The sequence below is a fragment of the Falco punctatus genome (assembly GCF_963210335.1).
Source record: "Falco punctatus genome assembly, chromosome: 10".
NCBI classification, from domain to species: Eukaryota; Metazoa; Chordata; class Aves; order Falconiformes; family Falconidae; genus Falco; species Falco punctatus.
In genome coordinates, this window is record NC_137590.1 from 5,458,478 (window position 1) to 5,482,066 (window position 23,589).

General features: G+C 56.1%; 1 protein-coding gene across 5 annotated transcripts in view; it reads left to right on the forward strand.

Annotated features, from left to right (window-relative positions):
- The first annotated feature begins 442 nt into the window (after positions 1-442).
- PLCG1 (phospholipase C gamma 1) overlaps positions 443-23,589 on the forward strand; it is a 48,906-nt gene continuing 25,759 nt past the window's right edge. For 2 of the 5 annotated variants that reach the window (XM_080405991.1, XM_080405990.1), the window contains exons 1-2: positions 445-778; positions 22,954-23,106. In XM_080405991.1, coding sequence (XP_080262117.1) covers positions 577-778; positions 22,954-23,106 — 355 coding nt within the window. In that variant the 5' untranslated portion in view covers positions 445-576. The other 3 variants (XM_080405989.1, XM_080405992.1, XM_080405993.1) reach the window with 3 other exon arrangements.

Here is a 23,589-nt window from a genome sequence, read left to right on the forward strand (position 1 = left end):
CGCTCGGGGGTGATGGCCTGGGGGATGCAGCACCCCGTGGCACGTGTTGCACACCCAGGGCCCCATGTAGACGCTTCTGTGGGGTGCCAGGGCCCTGTGGCGGGGGCTGCGGGGTGTGTGGCACATTGTGGCCCTACGTGTGCCACGCTTCTGGGGCGCAGGGGACCCCTGGTACCCCAGGTGCGTGCTGTGGGATGCAGGGGACCCCTAGTGCCCCCGGTTTACGGTGTGGGGTGCAGGGGACCCCCCGTGCCGCCGGCGTGCTGCGGGGCGCGCAGCTCCGGGCCCCCACGCCAGGGCCTCCCGCAGCCCCCCGGCGCTGCCCCTTCCCCCCGCTCCCCCCCGCTCCCCCCCACCCCCACCCTGCGGCGGGGGCGCGCTGGCCCCCCACGGGCGGCTGAGCGCGGGGGGCGGTGCCCGGGCGGGGGGCGGGGTGTCCCTGCCCACGCCCCGCCCCCTTCCTCGCTCCTCCCCCGCCCCCCCTCCCCGGGCCGGCGGGCGGGATGGGGCGCGGCGGGCGGCGCTGAGCGGCGGCGGCGCTCCGGGCGCTCCCGCTCCCCTTTGTTCGCGGCGCTGATGGCGGCCGGGCCGGGCAGCGGCCCCGGGGCGCCCAGCGAGGCGGAGGCAGCCCACCTCTGCCGCAGCCTGGAGGTGGGCACCGTCATGACTCTCTTTTACTCCAAAAAGTCGCAGCGACCCGAGCGGAAAACTTTCCAGGTGAAGCTGGAGACGCGGCAGGTCACCTGGAGCCGCGGCTCTGAGAAGATCGAGGGAGCGGGTGAGTGCGGGGGGGCACCGTGAAACCCGGCCGGGAACGGGGGGAAAAGGGCTCCGGGTCCCTCGGGGCGATGGGTGCGGGGCGGCCCCGGTCGGAGCCGTCCCGGGGAGCCGCCGTTCGCCGGCTGGGAAAGCGGCGTGAGGCTCGGTGGGGAGGAGGAAGAAGGGGGAAAAAAATAAAAAATAAATCCCGACCTCCCTGCGACCGGCATCTCCCTGCGCAGCAGCTCGGGATGGCGGAGGTGGGGTCCGGGTTCCCTGCGCGGTGGGTGAGCGGGGGATGCAGGGATGCGCGGGCCGGGTACCGCCATGGCCCCCCGCTGTGCGCATCCCTCCCCGGCACCCAACTTTACCGGGACGAGCCGGCGCCCCTTCCCGGGCGGTACCTTGGGCCGCAGCACCGAAAAGCCGTAAGGAGCCTCGGCAGGAGTAGTGTGAGCCCTTTTGGGGTTGCGTCTCGGCACAACAGATGAGGTGAAACGGAAAGGGCAAAAAGCAGAAAAAACAACCTAAAATATGGTGATGCAGCTCCCTCCTCTCCTGCCCTTTCCGCGGTGATGGCGGAGGGTCAGCGCGGCTCCTGCCTTCGGTTTCCCGCGTGTGATGTGGAGCTGGAGCATGAGGAGGGCAGGGGAAAAGATGTGTAAGAACTGTGAGCGTAAAACCACCCTCACCACGGGTGGGAAGGGGGAGAGAGCAGGGGGCCCCGCGCTGGGAAACTTTTCATCTCGGTGTTGGTTTCCCAGGTCACTGCTGTTTCTCTTAAATTACCTTTCCCACTCCCACGCGTGAGGACGGTGTCTCTGTTGCGATGCTGGAGGTGAGGAAGAGGGGACACGCACGAAGGCGATGTGATTCAGGTCCTGACGCTGGCCTTCCCCTCCGCTGAGGGATGCGACTGGGCGCAGCGAGGCTGTGGAGGGTTTGTCATCTCCTGACGAGTCCCGCTGGTCCAAGGCGGAAAAGTTGGATGCTGTTAGTATTGCCGGGGGCTCAGGTGAAGGAAGGAGGTGGAGATGATGGTCACGTCTCTGTGGCAGAACCACAAAATGCTGGTGCTTCTAGTTTGGGCTTTGGTTTGCCTTAAGGTCCTTGGAGTCCTCCAGCTTCTGCCCAGCAGTGTCTTGGGCAGATCTGGAAGGAGCCTCTGGCTCTGTTACCATCACTGGGACGTGGAGCTCCCCCACCCCTTCTCAGGGTGGCCTCCAGGTGTGTTGAGGCACTGGGAGAGGGAGGAGAGTACAGTGCTCCATTGACCCTGGGTTTAAGTTGTTTGTAAACGAAGGCAAAGCGCCCGCTTGTTCTGCCGGTGAGGCACCGGTCTCTGGCAGCATCTACAGACCACGTGGGTCCATGGCCCACGGTGGGACAGAGGCCCCCGTTGATGTTTACACGGGTCATCGTTCCTGTGGGCAGACCTAAGCACATGCTGCCGGCCTTGCAAGGCTGGGACCTTGACTTCAAGGAAATTTAGAGAACTTCTAACTCCTGTACCAAAACTGCGGTGGTAACGATGATGATGATGATGTCCTGTGCTGTGCTGACAGCCAAGAGCAGATCACTAAAAGCAGAGAGTGTGTCCCAGGGGCTGAGATGAACAGGTTAAAAATGTAGTAAAATCCACAGGTTTCTAGCAAAAAAGCAAGCGTTAGGGAGCTGGGGACAGCCAGTTCCCTCATGTTCCTTGAAGCATCACAGTGGAAAATTACTTGGGGCTTCTCGGCTCTGCTGCAGGCGAGTTGGCCAGCTGGTGGCCATGGGCGCTTGGTTCTCTGGCACACGCCTCCCAACACCCGTGCCATTCCTGCTGCGCGTGCATCCCGCCTGAGGGGCAGGACGGGCCGTGCTGGGAAGAGAGGACATCAGCCTGAAGAGATGCCGTGTCTTCAGCCCCATCTCTGACGCCACATGCTTTCCCCATGGCCTCCTCTCTGCACCTGAGCATCTCACCCTGTCCTCAGTCCCCTCCTGTGGTGTCACCCAGCACCCTGAGCAGCATCCATCCTCTCGCCCCTCTTCCTTGGCAGGGCTGAGAAGCAGAGCTTTGCTTTAACGCTTCCTGGACAGAGGCATGGGAGCTCCAGGTGGAAATAGTGGCTTGTGTACACAAATAGTGACTGAGTATCTAGGCAGGCAAGGCAAAGCCACGCGATCCTCGGCCAGCAATACTGGGTTGTTGGCCAACTTCCCTATTTTTATCTGGATGTGCTTTCTGGGCGGAAAAAGGATGCCTGGGAAAACCCAGGTGTGTGACAGCTCCACTTCACATGGCAAATACATTGATGTATTCTCCTCCTGGCTCATCCTCTCCCCTTGATGACCAGCCTTTACTGGCACAGCGTTCACATGGCCGTAGTGGGAACCAGAGGGGGAAGTGGTACAGAGTCGAGATAATCGCTGTTAGCGCAGGGTATTTTTAACCATGAGCAATGGCTGACCCAGTTCTCCCCACGAAGACAAGCCGTGCTGGTGTGGGGAGCAGGGGGTGGGGGCTGTCAGGAAGGCTGGGGTTTGCTTTTTGTGGCGGTGCCGGTTTGGCCCTGACTTGCAGTGTGAGTATGAGCAGAGGAGAGCAGCTGTCAGGGAGTGAGGTGTTCCTTCACAGGGAACAGCATCTCTGCTGGATGATGTCTGGGGGTCTGCAGGTCGACTGTTGTGTTCATGGGTTGGTAATGAATGTTCTTCTGTTTCTTGAGATATGGAGACCAGCAAGGAGCTTCAGAACCCCCTGGGCACAAGTTGGTTCTCTCAGTAGGAATGATCCTGGGGTTTTATCCATTTCAGAGCAGATGGGTATCCACAGTATATCACATACACAGGTCTGGGACTCGGGCACGTCTGTGTAGGTGGCCATGTCTTGGAGAGGTGTCTGTCGCCACGATCACCCCAGCACGGAGGAACTGTGCTCCTTTCTCTGCGCCTGGTGGGTTTTGCAGAAACAAGATGTGTACTTGGCCCAGGGAGGCGTGGGCAGTGCTGGGGGACCTGGCTCTGTTACTGACCCCGCTGGGAAGAGCACAGCCCCCGTGGCTGCGGCTCGGGGAGCCTCCTGCTGTGTGGCAGCAGTGCACCAGGGGACAGAGGGACAGAGGTCAGCTCCAGGTGGCCTTAGGCATGGGGCTAAAGCTGCGATGTGCTGGCAGGAGAGGGCTTCTGGGCAGTCACAGTCACAGTTCCTTGGTGTGGTGCTGCTCATTTCAGAGCTTCGATGTGGTTGTGGGTGGTGTTGTGGAGCTGCTGCCTCCCCAGGGTCTGTGGGCGCTTGCCTGTCGGTACTTCTGATCTCCTCTGAACTCTGGGCGCTTGCAATAGGCAACCGGTCATTTGCCTTCATGAAAAGCCACGATTTGGTGGTGCTTGGCTTTCTGGTGTGTGCGGACCTGGAGCTGATGGAGAGCAGAGCCGGAGCAGGTTTCAGGTCACCCTGCCGCTGGAGGGGAGCGTGCCTGGAGGGAAGCCCCCATCCTCCGTGCCAGCAGCGTGCTGTCGGTCCGACAGCTTCTCCCCGACCGAACGGGTGTGCGCCTGCCAGCTCCGCTGGCCACGCCGCTTGTGCTTGGAGGCGATGAGACATCTTTTATTTCAAATTACCTATTGAAGTGAGTGGGATCTCAGCTGGCCTCTGGAAGGAGCTTTCGGGACCCAAGGACAATGCCCTTAGTGTTGAACAGCATATTTAACAGTGGTGGGACCAAACCGGAGGGATGCTGGCTGGGGACCAGGTGCTGCTGGGTGAGTTGGGTGGCATCGCCATACATGCCACAGGTGTACGGGCAACCAGCCAGCCGTGCTGGCCACCAAATGCCCAGCCTTGCCTCCCACCCGTGAGCAGGAGGTGCTGGGGTCGTGGTATGTTGGTGCCGAGGGGAGGGGGGAACCCTTGCTGGTGTGACAGCCCCTCCTCTTCGTCGTCCCCTTGCTCTGCGACCCTTGTGTAGTGCTTTGTGAGCGTCGCATAAAGAGTGACCTTGTGTGTGAATTGTCAGCGTGTGTCCCCCCGCTCCTCCCCTCCGTGAGCGGCTCTGACTCAGCAGCGGGCAGAGCGGGGGCTCCAGCCAGCTGGGCTCCCAGATGAAGAACCTCTTCTGTTGGAAAGGACCCATCTCCTGCTCTTTGTTCTGCTCTTCAGCTCGCTCCAGAGCGCCCTGGCTCTCCACGAGCAGGATCAGCCGAGGAGTGGGGAGGAGGGGGCAAAGCCTTTCGCTTTGACAAGCGGCCACCTCCTTCTCCTGTACTACTTCAAAACTGAAACTGTGCAAAATGCAATCCTGGTTTCTGGGAAAAAAAAAAAAAAAGTAAAAAAAAAAGTGTTTTTTTCCCAGTTAATATTTGTTTTTATCCAAAGGGGTTTCAGCCAGCTCTAATTACCAGTGCATTGCTTTCTTGCTAATCAGCTCTGCAGAGGGCCTGGCTGTTATGATGGGAAGAACTCTAATAATTTTCTATTCTTTTTGTTAATCACCCAAAGCAAAATAGAGCTAATCCCTGGAGTCCGTTGTCTTTCATGCGTTTTTTTTAATACTTCCTGTGTTACGTAATTCTTTTTTTAATATAAAAGGGTCTTGCATTCATAACTTCACAGGCTGGGGGGTTATAGGCCAGCTTCTAATTGATCTGTTTGCCTTGAAACACGTCAGAAAATTCAGAGAGTTTGCTCAGAGACCGAGCTGAAAATTTGTAGCAGATGTTTGTTTTATAGGGGAGAGAGAGGGGGGGGAAACACCTTGGAAAAGCCCTGGTTCCATTCTTGCTTTCAGTGAATTGAGCTTGGTCCTGTGGAGGTAGAGAAAAGCTGTTGCCTGCGTAAAAGAAAAGGCAGGAACTGTAAAATAATAATTTTGGACTCGCCTCATCCTTTCCAACTGCTTGCCCCTTTCATTAGTCCACCAAGGCACAGTTGTTTGGGTATTTGTTATTTTATTTTTCTGAGGCTATCTGAATAAGCTGAGGGGCTTGGAGCTCTTGAGAAGCGAGCAAGCCAGAAACAGCTTTCAAGGATAAACAAACTTCAGAGTCTGATCCTCTCAGGGTGCAGGACGGCTCCTGCACTGGCGGGTCCCCCTGCACCACTGCCCCACGGTGCAGGATGCGGCCCCTTGTGGGGGCAGGCAGGGGAGCTCGCTCCCGAGGTGCCGGGAGCTGGGGGCTGCAGGAATTGCTGGTGTGGGAAGGCGAGAACATGGCTTGTGACCGTCATAATGGTTAAATCTTCCCCTGCTGAAGCTCTCTTGTGGGAGTTTCTTGAGCAAAGGTGGTTTTTTTGTGTCGTTACCGGTCCCCTTCCTGCTTATCAGGATATTTGTGTGAATCTGGGGGAAGCGAACGAGCTCTGCTTTGCCTTCACCTCCAAATCGAAACAGCCTTTTTCCCTCGCTTTACATCTCTTCGTCATCTCCTTCCTCTTCTCAGTAGCATCTTCCAGGAGGAACAGGTTAGAAGATCACTCCTCATGCAGTAGTAGGATACGTCACAAATTACCCCTTCCCTTGGCATCTCAAAAGCTTCTCTGCGACCCAGAGAGCAGCTGGAGGTTACCCAGCTGGGAGACCTGCTCCACCGTGGCACCTGCACCCATCTTGCCCATCCATCTGGTTCCTTCATTTGCCAGGCAGCCACATGGAAGGTATTGGCTTATGGGCTTTAAGCCCAATGATTAAAACGTGCTGGAGAGGTTTTGCATAGTGTCAGACTGATTACTTCTCACCTAGCCAAGGGCCTGAGCGCTCCAGGATTTTCAGGGCAGAAGCGATGTGGCTTGGCTTTCTCCCTGCCTGCAGGCAGCCGTGTTGGCTGGACACCATGTGTGGTGAGAGGAGCATCTGAGTAAGCTGGATATGAACATCTGGCTTTGCAGAGGAGCACCTCGCGTGCTCGGTGCCGTCACCTCCCGTCTCTGCCAGCAGTTTTGTCGTGGGATTCTGTACAGGGCTTTTAACGTGCCCCATCTCCAAGCTGAGCTGCAGTTGCCCAACCCAACTGCGATCTTTTGATTTCTCTTTGGTTTAGTTCCCCTGCCCACATGGCGGGGGTGGTCCTCCTTATCGGCTAAGCGTTTGCTCAGCTCTGTTATCTAATCACAGTGGTGCGCACCGTGAGCATCCCAAAGATGTGCCGAGCATCTCGAAGATGTGCCGGCTGTTAGCGATGCCCATCGCTTGTCCCTGCATGAGCGGGCGTGTGACCTTCTGCGTATCTTGCAGATTGCAGATGGAGGAGAAGAGGCTTGCCTGCAGGCTCATCAGGGGTCTTGGGAGGAGTTGGTGCTGAAGTCCCTGTCCCCAGGCAGTGCTAAGGTCCCCATCTCCAAGCGAGCAGTGCTAAGGTCCCTGTCTCCAAGCGTTGCATGTGGTAGAGCAGGCTTGACCACCGAGTTGCCCCAGAGGTGCAGCCTTCATTTAATTTTTGTGATCCTGGGAACTCGGGCATTGCTCTTTGGCTGGGACCTTCCCCTCCAGAGAGCGTTGGGACCGTTCTGTCACTTGCAGTGGTGTCACTTGGGTCGCTTCCCACTGAGGTGGGCAGCCTGGCTGGGATGTAAAGCTTGCCAATGCTTGGGATGGAGCAGGAGCTCTCAAAGCACAGTGTTCAGCTGGGACTGCCTTACAGTTCTGGCTACGTCACACAGGCTTCTGTTTGTGTCCTGCCCTGACCAGCTGCAGCAGCTCAGCCCATGGATGGTAACTTTGGGAGCTGCTGGAAGCAGAGCGCATTTGACTGTGTGTCCATCTCCTCTCTCTCTGCCAAAGTGGGATCCTGCTGGGGTCGGCGTTGCAAACGGTTTGTGCTGAGCATCCAGGCCATGGAACCAGCTGGCAGGAGCTGTGAGACTTCTTCCAGATCAGCCCACCACCAAGCACGCTGATGGCCGGTCCCGCATGGCTGTGGGAGCACAGCAGGACCACCCCCTTGGTGGGCTGCAGTTCCTTAGATGAAGGGGCCAACAGCAGTAGTCCCTGCTTAATGGCCAGTCAGCCGAAAGCTGGGCTGGTGGTTTGGGTTCAGAGGTGATGGTGCTGTGGGTGGTCTGGCTGGGGCTGCAGCGAGCCCCCGGTGCTGTGTCCCCATTCCTGAACTGCGGGGACAGTAGGAGCTGGTGTGAAGCACACGATGGGGGGTGTGGGGAGTGCAGGAAGAGCTTGCAGCTTGTGGTGAGGGGGTGTGGGGCTTCGATCACAGGAACCCCGTGCAGCTTGGAGTTTATACCATTGGCTGAACCTTGTTATAGAATGAAAGGAAATGTCTGAAGTCAGTGGAGGAGACTTTTTCTTTTCTAGTGTGCTCTGAGGTTTAAGGGCAGAAGAAATCAGAAATCAGTGGGGCTTAAATTTTGAATGATTTTGAAAAGTGAATCCCCACATCCTCCCTTCTTCCCCTTGGTCAAACACGCTTGGAGAGCAGGTGGTAGGAGATGGTGCTGAAATAGAGCAACTGGAAGGATAGCCGTCTAGAGGAGGACAAAAGAAAAAAAGATTTGTGTGTTCAACAGACACCTGCAGCTGTATGGAGAAAATGATTTGGTATCTGACAGCCAGGGATGCTCACAGAAACCTCTGGCTGTCCCAGCAAACACCTACCTGTGAGGCTTGTTGGCTCACTTGGTCGTGGTGTTTGCTACGGCTGGTGCTCTCCTGCCACTATTGTGTTTTGAGATCTGTTTAATATTTAGAACATCCTCCGCACAGTGACTGTACCCTGCCGTGCACGGGGTTGGGTGGGTGATCTCATGGCTTTTCCTCCGCTCTGACGTCCCTGCTTATCTGTTCCGAGTGTGGTTTCTCCACCAGAGGTGTTACATCGGGCAGTGGCAGGAGGGACCCAGGCCGGGGAGAGCCCTTGGGAAGGGGACACGGTGCCAACGGCCATTCCCAGAGGGACTCTGCAGCGCTGGAGGAAGTTTTCCTTCGAAAGGTTTTGAATCTTCAAGTTGTGAGGATTTTTGTGTTGCACAAAGAGCTGGTTTACATGCTTTTTGACATCGATTCAAATTCAGATTTCCTTATTTCTAAGAATTGTCTGCCTTTCTGAAGATCCCGTGGCACTTGGAGCTGCAGGCAGGGCTCCTGCCTCTGCCCGATGGCTGTGCCAGGCTCATCACTCCTGTCCCAGCTCTGGGCACCTTACTGACTCTTGATATATCCCTGTCACATATCGAACACCTTGATATATCAGATGGTGGGAGGACACATGATTGTGGAGCACCACGAGCACGCAAAAGCCAGGGGCTGGTATCTTGAGCAGAAGGTGGCAACTCTAGATCTGGAGGAGTCAGCAGATCTTTACGACACTGACAGCCCATACTCTGAAAGTCTCTGTGACTTTCAAACAGCTTTTCAGCTCTGTCTCTGCTGCCTGTGTGGTCTGGTGGCTCTTCAGCTCAGCCTGCAGCTGGGGGTGCTGAACTGGGCTAGCTGGAGAGCCATGGAAAGCCTTCCAGAACCTGGAATGGACCTCTCCCTTGCTCTCCTCTGCAGCTCCTACCTTCTGTTTGAAAACATTTGTGGTCCTGAGGTTTTAGTCCGTTGTGTCTTCTTGTGCTGCTAATAGTGTCCCAATGCACTCCTGGCTGTCGACAGGCAAACCCGCATCGCTGTTTTAAAATTGTCCTGGCGAAGGTTGTGGTCCAGCATGTGAGCTTCCATGAGCAGGATGCTGGGCTGAGCTGACTTTGTCTGCTGGCCTTGAGGATGAAATGGCTAACAGATGCGGCAGAAGGGGCAGGACCGAGCCTTACGGGTTGTTTTTTCTCCCCAACCCATTACAAACGCATTTATTTTCTTTTTCTTGGAATGTGACTTTTGTTTTTTTTTTTTTTTGCTTTCCTGCCTTGACATATGAAATCATCAGGGCCGGAGCTGTGCTGCCTGGTGGTTGCAGCTCAGCCTCTCTGCTCACCCCCAGCCTTTACCCATGCAGGGATGCGTGTGGGACTGCTGCCTTCCCCCAGATGTGGCTGCTCCTGCCTTCCCCCAGATGTGGTTGCTCCTGTGGCCCTTGGGGGAGTGACTCGCGGGGTGAATTGTCCTCAGGGACTGTGGTTGCCTTTTCCCCCTAGCTTCAAAACCCATCACCCAGGAGCCAGACGTGCAGTTGCCGTGCTGCAGTCCATCCCGCTGTGCTGCGGGGATCGTGGCACCTGGAGGGGTGGGTGTGGGGGGCAGCACGCAGTGATGCCGTGGCTGCTCTGCTGCAGTGTGCTGCTCCCCATCTCGGCTGGAGCTCCCCTGATGTGCTCCGCACTGTGCCTTGCTTCTTTCCTCCAGGGCTTGTGCTGTGCAGGGCCCCATCCTGCTCCATTTGAGCATCCATCCGCGCTAGGGCCAGACCGGCCAGGCTTGGAAATGAGTGTCACCGAGAGGGGATGTCAGGGAAGGCTGTCGCAGCAGGCTGTGCCCCACGGGGACGCTGGGTAGAGCAGCTGCTTGAAAGTCTTTTTCCTGTTTACTTGCTCCCAGAAGTGCCGGGTGATGTGGTGGTTAAAGGACATCCCTCCTGTGTGTGCCGGGGCGTCCTTCATCCCTCCTCCTCACCCTCTTTAGGGGATGTTTCCACACCTGCAGTCCCAGCCTGTAAGCCCTTCCAGATAACGGGTGGGGGTGGCTGTGGACCACGCTCAGCAGTGTTGGGAGCACACGAAGTCCAAGAGGACTTTAACCCCCTTGGCACCCTGCCCTGTAGATCTGCGCCCCATAAATCTGCTTTCCAGCTGGTGGAGGGGTGGGTTGAGGGCTGGCTCGGTTTGTTTGCTGAGCATTCGGGCACTGCCTGGCGTGGTTCTTCTTGGCATGAGCGAAGGGCAAGGCTCTCGTGCTGCTGGGCTGCACCAGAGCAGAAGCAGAGAGCCTGCTGCCTCGTCTGCCTGAGCTGCTGTGCTCAGGTGCTTCTGCCAGCACCCAACCCATAGGCATTGCTCCTCCATCCTCTGGTTCCTCTGGCCAGGATCCCAGGGTACCTGGGGTATCCCACTCTCCTTGGAGCCTTGTCCTGCTCACAGCTTGCCAGCGCCCAGCCCTCCTTGACTTCAGAGGACCAAAAAGTTGTCCTGAGTCCCAGAGCAGCCCCAGAGTGGTGCTGGGCTCCCCAGGCTTGCTGGGCAGTGGGGAGCTGGCTCTGCTGGGACACAGCTGGGCTCTACATCCCAGCAAAGCAGCAGAAAGTATTTTTTCTTTCTTTTTTTTTTTTTTCTTTCTCCCCCCCACCTCCTCGGTGTCTCGTATATCATTTAATGCTTTGTGTCAGCCTGTTCTCAAGGTCTTGCTGCTGGCTGGAGTCCTTGCTGCTGGCCCCTGTGCCTTCCCAGCAGCTCAGGCTCTGGGGCATGTTATGAAAAGGCTGAGGGATGAGGGCATGACATTTTGGAGCATTGACACATCGGGTTTGGTATGAACTGTGGAGCAGGTCGGTGTGCATGCAGGAGGTCTCCAGTTCTGGGGACCAAATACATCCCAGGTGAGATCATTAAGAAAAAGCCAAACTCAAGCCGTAGAGGGTCCTGGTGTGAAGACCATATCCAAGAGCTCCTGCTCTTCCCATGTAAACTGAAGATAATGTCTCCTGCTAGGGAGGTGTGTGGCTTAGGTAGTATCTGCTCAGTGCCTGGAGATCTTTAGCTGGATGGTGCTGTAAGAAGGTGCCGTTGGCTGGTTACCAACCATACTCTTGCTTAGCAATGGGAGGTGAAGCCAGCATCAGCAGTGGTCCCATCATGGCTACTGCAGATAGAGCAAAACTGGTGAAGAGGAGCTTCGTTGTTTCCATCGTTAACCACTGTGGGTCAGAGCAGGTTTGATTTCATCAGGTTTGATTTCAGCAGCAGCCGCGCTGGTGACGCTGCCTCTTTCTCTGGTTCATGGTGCGGTGAGTGGAAGGGACCCACATGGAGAGTCCGAGGGGAGGTGACACGAGGAGGTCCCAGCCACTCCCTGCATTATTGGTGGAGACGATGCAGCTCCCTGGGGCCTCTGCTGCGGATAATGGCACGCAGGAAGATCTAGGGGAGGGTGCACATCTGGAAATCACATCTGTGCTTCAGCAAATACTCAGTCCTTGCTGTCTCAAAACAGCTTTGGGGTTGAGCACGGTGGGGGCAGAGGTCAGGCTGCTGTGGTGACCTCGAATGGCTCAGCAGCAGGTGGGATCTTTACCCTGTTCTTCCCTTCCCAACTTCACCCTGACACTGGAGAGCTCAAGCCCTGGCTGGGACAGGAACGAGCCATCTCCCTGCTGCCCGCTGAATGTCCTGGCCAGCAGTCGCCTTTGCTGCTAAATCGCTGTCACGGAAACTTGATTACATTGTCTGGTGGGATGGATGAAAACTTGAGTCATGGCATCTGAGCGTCACTGGCATTTGCTGCCAGCGTGACGGATCTTTTCTGTCCTTTGGTTTTCACTCCCTGCCTTCGTGCCCTGTCCTGGGGACTCTTGTCTCCATTCGCTTTGTGATGGGGCATCACTCTCCAGACACGAAAGAGTCAAGAAGGTGCTTTTTTGTGCTGTTTTGTTTTAAGTGCAAAAATCCCCAAAGAGCTCCAAGGAGAGCTTGCTGCTGTTGGGGGCCCAGGTCCCCAGATCCACCTCTGCCAGGGCTTCCTCGTTGGCCCTGCCAGTCTCCTGGCTGTGAGCTGGTGAGCTGTGCCTTTGACTGCCTTGTGCACTCAGGAACTGCTGGATAGCCATGTCTGCCCTTCTTTTGTGCTTGTTTTTTGTCAGTCTGCTTGCTCCCATCCCTTTCCCCTGGCAGGCAGTGCTGGCATGGGTAGGAGTCCTCTAGCTGACAGAGTCTGGGGAGGTCAGTGACCCTGTAAGCTCACGGAGAGGGATGCAGAGATGTTGCACAGAAGTGCTCCCTGCTGGGCCCTTTGATGGGGATCACCTGCCCTGGAAGCAGCTTCTTTGAGTGTCTCCCCATTCTGTGCCGAGATGCAGCGCTGTGTCGGGTGCCCCATCGATCCATCCCTGCTCTCCGTGGTACCGCTCAGATCTCCCTACTGCTGCGTGTCCGCCCTGGAGTAGGGGAGAGCGGGAGAGGCAGGCTGGAGGAGCTGTAGCTGTGCTCACAGATCCTCAGCTTCCCCCATCCTCCCTCTGTTTTACTGTGCTCCTCTAAGGTCATTACATTTCTTGCCCAGACAGGGCTGAGGGGGATGGAACCCTCAATGCCACGAAGGAAAAAAAGTCACCTTTGGGGGGTGGCTTGTGGAGCCATCCCTAGACAGACTGTCCAGAAGCACTGATGCTGAGCTTCCCCTTTCCATTTGAGTCAGTGGCAGTTTGTGCCTCTCAAACAGACCAGGCTGATGACTGAAGGGCAGCTTCGCTGGCTGCTGCTGGCCTTATTTCATCTGGGGAAGGGACACCGACTTCTTCAGAGCAGCGTCTGTGTGAGCAGAACCAGGGCTTTGCCTTAGCTGGAGTAGCTCTGTGGGTGTTTGGGGTGGAAACGTGCTCCCAGTCCTGTGTGGTGAAGGTGCAGCAACTCCATGGCTCTGGTGGGTGCCAGCTGTGTGTGGGGGTGGATGTGACCAGCAGCCCTGGGTGCCGAGCTTGGGATTTGGTAGAGTCCAGAAATCGTGGTACAAACCCTCCACAACATTTCCATGGTGGAAGCCCTGAAGCGTCCCAGATTGCTGGGGCCCTCCACTGGTGTTTGCCATCTGGCTGCCCGTCTCCTCGAGCTGCCCACCAGTGTCCTTGCAGGGCTGTGCTGGAGGGACAGGGCTGCTGGTGTCCAGCACTGAGCTGGGTGAATTCTGAACGGGGAACCCCGTCTCTGCTTTCCTACTTCACAGCCCATTCGTGTTGCTCGGGGTTCGCCCCTCCTCACAGTAGCTGTCCTAAAACTGGGTGCCTGCACCCGGCTGTAGGCAGATGAGAGAACCTCCAAGGGAGACCCCAAGCTGCAGAGCGGTGGGTGGTGGGAGGGTATCTGGAAGGAGATACCAAGTGGGCTCGCTCTGTTCTTCACTCGTTCCGCAGTGTTCCCCGCTGGCCACCCCAGAGGTGAGGTGTGAGCCAGAGGTGCTCTCTCCAGCAGCCATGGAAGAGATGCGTCTCCTAAGAAGTTTCCTCCCACCTGCCTTGTACGCTTGTGTAGTGCTGGACCGAAGTGCCCATCCCTCCCTGCACTGTGAAAGGAGCCCTAGTGATCAGCTCGCGAGGGATGTTCCCTTTCCAGTGACATGGGAGAAAGCATGGGGGAGGCTGGGAGAGCCAGTAGGAGCTGGCACCCCATACTCGTAGCACCCTATACGAGAAGTTCATCTGCTGAGGGAGGAGAGCCTGGGCTGTTCGCATCCAGCAAGCCCCACTGTGTGCCCTGCAAACACCCCTACAAGGGCTCTGCTGGCAGCAAAAGAGCCTGAGGTGGGGAGAGCAGCGGGAGAGCAGAGAGCCTGTCCCTCTGGGGGTGTGTGGAGCTGTCCCCAGTAATAACCCTGCTAATTAACTGCTGGCCGTTAGCTGACACTGGGTAGGAGACATCTCCCAGGCCTCTCTTCCTCCCTCTCCCCGTTGGAGGGATGCTGGCTGCAGGTGCCCAGAGACAGGGCTGCTGGTGGGGCGTGGAAGGATTTTGGGACTGGGGAGCCTCCTGGTCCTTCCTCAGGGGCTTGGGCCGTGACTGCAACAAGTGACCGTGACTCAGGATTGGTGTCCCACCTCTGCTTCATTGCTTTATTTGCTGTTACAGTTTCTTGTCTGGCTTTGGGATGGATGTACCGGTGTGGTGTTTATAGCAGGTGCTGTGGGCTGTGCACACCCCCGGTGACATCTCCTCGTCCCCACAGCCCCAGGGGTACAACAAAGGGGGCTGTGCAGCTGAGGCTGGAGGAGCTGGAGTGCTTTGCCCGAGACTGTGCAGCCCACCAGAGGTACTGGTGGGTCCAGCACCACCCTCTCAGCTACACTGGGGCCAAGCGGTGGTGATGGACAGGGTGGCAGTGCTGGCAGAGAGGTGGCTCGGGTCAAGTGGGTCTGAGCGTGAAGTTGTCCCTGGGCAGGCTGAGTGTGAGCTGCCAGCCTGCACGTCCCCCGTCTGTGCTGGGCTGCGGGCAGAGCTGTGAGATAGCAGCACCCTGCTTCGCTCACTTGGGGATCAGCTTTGGGGTTGTTTTTTTTTTACTTTATTTTCTTGCAGCTGAGAGTAAGCGGGAGAGATGTGCTGATGATACAGGGTAGGCAGCTGCCAGCCCACAGCTGCCTCTGCTTGTAGTGTTGGGAGGGTGTTTGCGAGCTCTTGAAGGCCACCTGCGTGAAGCTGGTGGAGCAGCAGGGTGTGGGTCAGCCTGGGGAGAGGTCCTCAGCACCCTGTAGGAGCCGGGTGATGTCTGGGCAGGACCTGTGCCTCCCTGCTCCAGCCCGGAACACGGGTGCGTGGGATGGAGGAGGGAAGGGCAGTTCCTCACATCCTCCAAGCCGCAGAGCGATGCAGCAGCATAGCATCTCCTAATCTCCTTGCGCATCTCCTCTAGTTTCCTCTAGTTGATAAGGATTTGGGGGGGATGAGGGGGGGAGGGGGGAACTGGAGCTCGGAAGCCACAGGACACGTGGCCCAGGGGCGCAGCGGAGGCAGCAGCAGCTGGAGGGGCGGGCAGGAAACACGGGTGCCCACAGAGCAGCCGGCGCGTCCCTGCGTGCCCCGCGTGGGCTGCCCGGGCGCGCTGCCGGGGCAGGGGTGCTGGCTCCCAGGGTGGCATTTCAGCTCTCTGCCAAATCCTCCTGCTCCACGCTGATTGACCGAGATCGTTGAGAGGTGAGCCAGGATCTGAGCCGGGATCCAGGCTAGTCACGGTCACCCTGGCTAACTGGGAGCTCGCTGCTGTCCCATCTCCAGCCCACTGAGCAATCTTTTTTCCCCCAGCATCTTCTCTCCCGGGATGCTATATGTATGCTCTCTGTATGTGGATGTTGCTGCTGCTGGGTAGAGCTAATGCGACAGTTGCTTCGCAGCCAAGTGCGGTGCCTCGCAGCAAAAATTGCTGTTTGCTGATGCAGACAGCAGGTGAGATGAAGCAAATTGCTGAGACGCAACTGAGCCGAGTCTGCAGGGGAAAATTGTTTTACCCACGTCTTTTCCTGAGGCAGAAGTGCCTGCGTGTTACAGCAACCAGAGCAACGGGACCCAACAGGCCCCTGAGCACCAGCGTGGCTGTGTCCCTCCCTGGGACAGTAGTGGGGGTGAAAGAGCCTTTCACAGGGGGTTTGGTGCCTCACTAGACGAGCAGCTTGGCCATTTTTAGCTCGTAGAGGATGAGGGATTCACTGGGACACAGGGCGCTGCTGGTTCAGTGTTTGTGTTGGCCTCCATGGATGTCTCAGCCCTGCCTCCTGCCCTCTGCAAAAGTAGTAAGGTCAAATTAGAGGCCTCAGCTGCTTTCTTGTTGTCCTGTCTGGATAAACCATCTGTTAATGGCATGGGATTGTTCTCTGCAAACCTGATAGCCGGTGAGCGGCAGCTGAGGTCAGGCGCAGCAGGAGGATGCGGTAACCTCATCGCTGTCTCAGTGCAGGGATGTTTAATTCTCCATTACACTGCCTGCTTTAGTTTCATCGATTAAGGAGAGCTTGTGGGGTCGAGAGATTGAGCTGTTTTCACTCTGAAAACCTGTATTAATGAGAGATGCACCGCTTTTCCCTCTGAAATATGTTCCTAATCGGTTGGGGTTACTGCTTTGCCTCTTGTAGAGGGGATGATGTTAAGTGCAGGACCCCACTTTTTGCATTGATTCTGGGTGCAACATGCGTTTTGTAACAGCCACCTGAAATTTTGCAGTCCAGCCTCCAAATTCAAGCTCAGGTAGTGACCGTGTGCCCGATTCCTCCAGGAAACCTCGGTGGATGCAGGGATGGGTCCACACAGGGACAAACCCAGGGCTCAGCCAGAGTTTTGCAGGCAGAAGGGGCTCCATAAATAGCGGTGGGCAGGCGACGGGGCTGCAGACTGCAAGGTGCTGAAGGCTCTGGCCCCTGTCCAGCAAAGCACTTAGCACTCACTCGGCTGTTCCCCTGAAATCATGGGGGATTTTTGGTCGTTTTTTCCTTGGCAGAGCGGTGTTGGGTTGCAGTCAGCAAAGGTGAGGGGCTGAGCGGTGTGGAGCAGCCCCGGGCTGGGCAGGTTGGTTGCAGATGGATGAAGCAGCTGGTGAATGCCGGCAGGAGAAGGTGGGCTGCAACCCTCCTCCGAGCTCCTGCAGCTCCCAGTATCTAGTGCTGAGTGGCCACTCCAGGGGGCTTCCACTGAAGTATTAAGAGGGAGATGGCGCTACTTTATTCTCCATGCTGTTGCGTAATGGATTTCTCCGATTTTTGCCCACATGCACACACGAGTTGTCGGGGTTTTTTTTAATTCTTTCTCCCTTGGCAGCCTTTCTCTGAGGGCCTGACCGCCCAGCACCCCTTCCAGTGACGGGAAGCCTGGGGATGACCGCAGGGTTGTGCTCAGTGGGAACCACAATATTAAATAAAAGCAACTTTTTATTTTTTCTTTGCCAGAGTAAGTAGCCTGGAGGCTTTTCTGCTGCCCCGGGTGGGATCAGTCTGTGTCAGCTGGCTGAGGTCAAGCTGGGCTGGGAGTGACCATGTGGCTGTCACTACACCGTTTGTCCCCAGGGAGACACATGCACCGAGCAATGCTTGTTGAAGCAATGGGTGTTTTCTTGGAGGCTGTCCCTGATAAATCCATCCTAGGAGATAACTTGGGCTAAGCCCTCCTTTTGCCAGCTTTTTTTTCTTTAATCAGTTTTATATCTTTCCAAAAATCCTCTGGAGGTGGAGATTTTGCAACCCTCAGAGCCCATTCCAGGGTGTCCTTATCCTTGCCCGTTACAACACTCCATCCATCAGCGGTTAAATGAAGCTTGGATGAAGTTTTGGTTTTAAGTTACTTTAAGGGTGGATCTGGTTTTCATGTAACCAGAAGGGTAATTTTTTTAAGCTTTTTTTTTCTTAAACGGTGTGGAGGGTGGATCTGGGGTCAGCTTTTTCTTTCTGATGCAACCCGCTCCTGCTGAAGGGAAGGCTCCTTGCCCAGGAGTGTGACCGTGTCCTTTTATTTAAGCGCTGGAGGCAAGTGGAGGGCCAAGCCTTTCTGCTGGTGGTCGGCTGGGGGGAAGTTTGGGAGGCTGTGAAGGGCACAACCTGTTGGCACAGCCACGGTGCAGCTCAGCGTGCAACGTGGAAGCATGTGAGGAGCTTAGAGCATCTCCGGGCTGGATGGACTTTGCTGCCTCCCTGCCAAGCCTCTGCTGGCAACTGCTTGCACGCCTGCCTGGGAGGGCTGGAGGATGGCTGGAGGATGGCCAGCACGCTCCAGGCATCCTGTCTCATCTGCTGCTCATCCGTCCCTGCTTACTGCTGGTCCCTGCGCTGAGACATCTCAGCCCTGCCAGGCTGCAGCAGGGTTGATATTCCAGCAGAGAGCTTCCCTCTACCCCGGCCATGGCTGTGGCACCAACTTCTTCTTCCTCTTGCCACTGTCCACATGGGATGAAGACCAGTTTCTACCTTCTGCAGTGACCGCTGCCTTCCACAGCGTGCTCTGGGAGAGGGCAGCTTGGGGAGGAGAAGTGGCTCACCTTGGTGACAGGCTGCTGATCTTTGGAGGGTTCATCCTGGATTACCTGCCACTTCTTCTGTTGCCCAGGCACGCGTGACCCACGGTGGTGGGGCCCCACCAGATGCTCATCTGGTGTCTCTGGCCACATCCCTGGTAGGTCTTTCCCAGCAAGGACCCAAGGTGCAAACCTGTGGTGGGACTTGGGGCTGCTGTCACAGAGCCCACACTGCCACTCACGTGGGGACCTTGCTGGTGACTGGATGTCACTTCCAGCGTGGGCTCTGCAGTTATCCCTTCACTGCTCTCGTGGGGAACCTCTGCTGTGCTTCCAGCTCGCCTCTACTCCTCTGCCCTCTCTTTTGTATTAATTTCCACTCCCTGCTCAAGGCTGGCTGCCAGGTTCCCCTGTCTGCCCGGGGGGGGGGTCCGGGCTCCCCCCGCAGCCCTCTCTACAGGTTTGCAAAGCCATAGGGCTCTGCCCCCAAATAAATGCAAGTGCTGGTGGGCAGATCTGGGCATGTGGGATCATCATCAGCCGTGGTGGGAGCAGGCTTGGGGGGGGTTGGAAGGCAGCAGTGGGAGGATAGCTGCAGGCGCTGGGCTTACTGGTTACTGGCAGGAGGGTGGCAGGGGTGTGCAGAGGTGGCTGTGTTTGACTTGGGGCTCGTTCTTGCGCACTGCGATGGAAATAGTTATGGGTTGGAGTTTGGCTTATTGTCTGGAATAATGTGCCTGGCCTTGGCGGTGCTGGGGACAGGCAGGAGGATGGGGAGAGTGGCACCCAGGTGTGGGGGAGAGGAGTTAGTGCGAGGCAGGGCAGGGGGAGATGGGGCTTGTGAGGCTCTGCCTCTGTTGCCTGCAGGCTTGCAAGCTGGTTGCAAGCTTGCCTGCAGCCTTTCTGCTGGTAGCAAAGCTGAGGTGAAACAGCGCTCAGACCAGGCTGCAGAACCCACCCGGGGCAGGTTTTGCACCTTCGGCTGCATGCTCCTGCGGCAGCGGGGCCCCAACTGGTGCTGTGCAAAGCTGGGGTCACCCCCAGGAGCCGCAGCGTCTCGTGGGGCTGACACGAGCAAGGTCAGCCAGAGAAAATCCCAGCAAGCCCTGGGCTACAGCAAGATGTCTTCGTCTCTCCTTCCCCTGTGGATGGTGGCTCCCGGTCCTGCGCTGGCAGAGGGAGGACCTGCGGTGGGATGGAGGCAGGGCTGGTGCAGGGAACCAACATTTCGGCATTTGCTTGGTTGGGATGGTGGCATTTGTGCTTACTGGGCTTCCTGCTAAGAGTCATTTCCTTCCATGCTGCAAGGGGGCCAGGGAGGTACTTGAGGTCAGTAGAGAAAGTGGGGTTTGAGAGGCTGATCTGCTGCTCCACGGCAAGGAGAGGGCTGCATAAACCAAACCCTGAACTGCCTTCTCCCCGGCACACGCAGGCATGTTTGGGAGGATGAGAGAGATGAGCAAGCAGCTGCAAGCATGCGTGGGCTGGAGGTTTTTACCCTGCTCCCTCCGGGCGCAGAGGCTGCCCTTCGCCCTAGGAATTCCCTACGTGCTTCTGTCTTTGATAAGTACCTTGCTTGCTCCGGGGCTGCCTCCGTTGCGTGGATTTTAGATATGCAGTTTGTAACAATAGCTCTGTCTTACTACTTACTTACTAACCCACTGGTTGGTGCTCTGTGCAGTGAAAGGTGAGTGCAGGACATAGGACACTGCAGCATCCTGAAGCAGAGACGAGGCGCTTGCAGCATGCTTCAAGGGAAGGCCATTAATATTTTGGCACCTTCCCTGAGTAGTTATTGCCTGCTAAACTACCATGAAAACCCAGCTGCCGGTTCTTTCCCACTGCATTGGTCAAGCCCTGTATCCTTCAAAGGCAGGATTAGTCTTCAGCCCTGATGTGCATGTCCTGGATGCAAAGACCTGAGCTGTGATATGGGTTTGTAAGGGCTAAACCAGCGTGCTGTGTCGCTGAGGATGTGAGCACATGGGCAGGTTGCGGCAGGGCACGCTAATGTTTGAACTTCCAGACAGCTCATTTCCAAAGGGTAGGCAGTGCCTTAAGAAGTCACACCCTTGCTTATGGTAGGAGGCTTGTCCGTCCTCCCTTTGCAGCCCCGAGGAACTCGGTCTTTCTGTGCTCTTGTCCCGAGTTGAGGAGCTTTGGCGGGTTATTGCGGTGGTCAGTCTGCATACGTCCCGTGTCAGGCAATGAGCAGGCTGCTGTCATCTCCACCTGCACACCCACAGTGACTGGGTGCATTGCACTGCATCACAAGAGGATCTCGCATTCCTCATGTAGGATTTAAGCATCTTTTAAACATCTCCCCAAAGTCAGGCCCTGTGTCTGGCTTGCTGTGGTGTTCGTCTGGAGCGAGCATCATCTCTCGTGATGCAGTTCAGTGCTGTCGGCGGCTGCTGTGGGTAATGAGCAGGTCGCATTTCTGTCTAGTTTTAAGCTGCAGTAAATTGAAATGAAAGACGAGTCGATCCACAGTGAGTGCAGTAAGTGGAGTTTAATTGGGATGAATTACATGCCAGGTTTGTAGTAATCTCCGTCCCACATTGCTCAGAAGCATCATCTACTTTGGAAACGTGACTCAGAAATGTTGTTATTTGATTCCCCCGAGCATTTAAGAAACTGTTTTTCCAGGAAGCAAAGATTCTTGAGTTTGGGTTTGGTTTAGGTTTTTTTTCTTTCTTGTTGCTGCTGTTGTTTTTTCTTTGTTCTATGGCAATGAGAGTCTTTTCCCAGAATTTTCTCAGGGGAGGCAGTCTGTGAGATGCTCCCTTACTAGCATCTCTTCAGCTCCTTCTCCTTGCTCAGCATTTAATGCTCTGGCATGCTCGCAGCTGCCCCTTGCAGAGGAGCCAGCTCTGAGGCAGCTCGTTGGAGTTACCTGCTGCTCTTCTCCCTGAGCCACAGCTGAAGCTGCCAGGATGCTGGAGCTGTACTGATGGATTCACCACCCACATGTGCAGCCAGGCCCTAACACCCTCTGCTGCTGCCACAGGTTCAAAAATAAGCCAGTTTTTATAAAATAAAGTCCAAGGGACTCGTGTATAGTACAAAGCTGTGAGAGGCGGGAGCCCTGAGCTGTTATCCCCCTCCCTCAGCTCTGGTTCTGACCAGCACCTTGCATATGTTTATGTTGTTGATACCAGACCTCCCTAGTGGTGTCTATAATTCAAATGATCTCTGGAGATTGGGCGGGTTTCATGCTTTTTCAAATGTTTTCTCTCTGGAAGGTGTTTGGAAGTGAGGTGGGGAGGGGGATTCTGCCTGGAAGCATGGGGGGTGGGGTGGTTACTACAGTCAAATCTGCTCCAGAGCTGCTGTGGCAGATCCACCACAGCTGGATCTCCAGAGGTTGGATTTGGTTGATACTTGTACTGTGCTTTCTTCTGTGGCCTTCTGAACATCACCCAGAGGTGCTAAGCTTTTTGTCCCTCTTTGGCTAGGGAAGGACAGAGTTTTCTTGGTGAAGATGGAGCATATATGAAGGCAGGGACTGCCCTGGGCATCCTGGTGGTGCTCAGAGGAGCTGGGGAGATGCCAGAAAATGCATACGTAATTAGCATGAAAGTGGGGAGCGGGGCAGGAGGCAGGGGCATCATCAAGTTGTTTAAAAGAAGGATCAATGCAAGTTTCAGTATCTAACTTGAATTTGGAGAGGAGCAGATCTTAAATCCATGGTGTTTGTAAGATGTGGTAGCTGCAAACAGGATTTCATCTAACTGGGCAGGAGGCTGTGCCCTTAGAGGGTTCACCTCTGTAGAAAAGCTTGCTTTAAAAAAAAAAAAAAACAAACACCACAAAATGTTGCTGCCTGGAAAGACAAAAAGAAGTGCAGTTTGCAGGTGTGTGTTGGGTGGAGGAAGAGGAAAGCATGGAGTGTGAAGCTAAAGGGCGAAGGAGCTTACAGTAGCGGTAGCACTGCCCTCTGCTCATCACGCCTGGGGATTGCCACGGTGGCGTACCCAGCTGTTCAGGGGGACACGGAGGTAAAGGGGCTGGGGGGGATTCCTAGGGAGCCGGTAGAGTGGGGCTGTGCTTGCAGGCTTGTGTGTGTGCACAACCACATGCACGCGGCAGGAGAGATGTGCAGGTGGTAGGATCTCTGTGCTGTTTTGGAAGGTTGAGGAGCAAGCTGGGGCTCCTGAAGGGCTTGTTGAAGGTGAGAAGTGTGGCCAGCTGCTCTGGGAGGACCTGGGCACCTGTGGCTGTACTGAGGACCAGGCTGGTGGTGCTGTGCTAGAGCTCTGGGTGCCTCTACAGCCTGTGCCATCAGCGGTGGCAGGGGAGGACTGGGAGGCTGCTGTGATGGTGGCTTGTTCCCTCTGCACGACACCGTCCCCAGCACCTGCCCACTGACCTCGGATGTCTGGCAGCTCTCTGCCCGGGCCGGGGCAGCTGTCCCATCCTTGCTTTCCAGCATAGCCAGGGAAACGCAGTTTGCTGTTCAAAGCCTGGTACCACGGTGCCATGCCTGGGTCTGCCATCGTGTCACGGGTGGTAATCCAGCTCTTCAGATGGCTAGAACCTCTTTATCTGTGCCCACCCTTCCTTCTCCTCCATCTTCTTGTGAATAGCTTGAAATTCCCTGAACTCCCCTTCTGTTTTCCCTTTCTCTTAGTGGATATTCGTGAAATCAAAGAGATCCGTCCAGGAAAAAATTCACGTGATTTTGACCGGTACCAGGAGGATCCATGTTTCCGACCAGACCAGTCTCACTGCTTCGTTGTCCTCTATGGCACAGAATTCCGGCTGAAGACCCTCAGCCTGCAAGGTAAAGCACTCGTGGCCTCAGGGCTGTGCCAGGGGAGGGTTGGGCAGGCACCTCATCACCACAGGTCCCAAACTTCCGATGCATCCTTCCATGGTGAGCTAGAACATATCCTTGGGTAGGTGCTCTTCTTACCACACCAAGGAGGTGTCTTTGGAAGGTGACACCGGTCCCTGAAGGGTTACACATCCAAGCCCTAGTTAAGTCAATTAATTCACCTGGTGAACCCAAAAGTTGGGTGAACTAAAGCCCCTAGTTCAAATATGTGCTGGAAAATGTGGTTCATCTCAGCTTGGCGTGTTGGTGTTCATCAGCTGCGTCGTGGTAACCAGCCCCACACGTGAAGGGGAAAATCTTGCTCGCTTCTGCTGTGCAATTCTGAGTGAGAAAACGCTGCCAGTGCCAAACGGTAACTCACAGAGCCTGGGTACCTCTGCCGTGTTGGTCTCAGCTTTCCTCGGCCACTTGTCGGTTGACTTAAGCCGG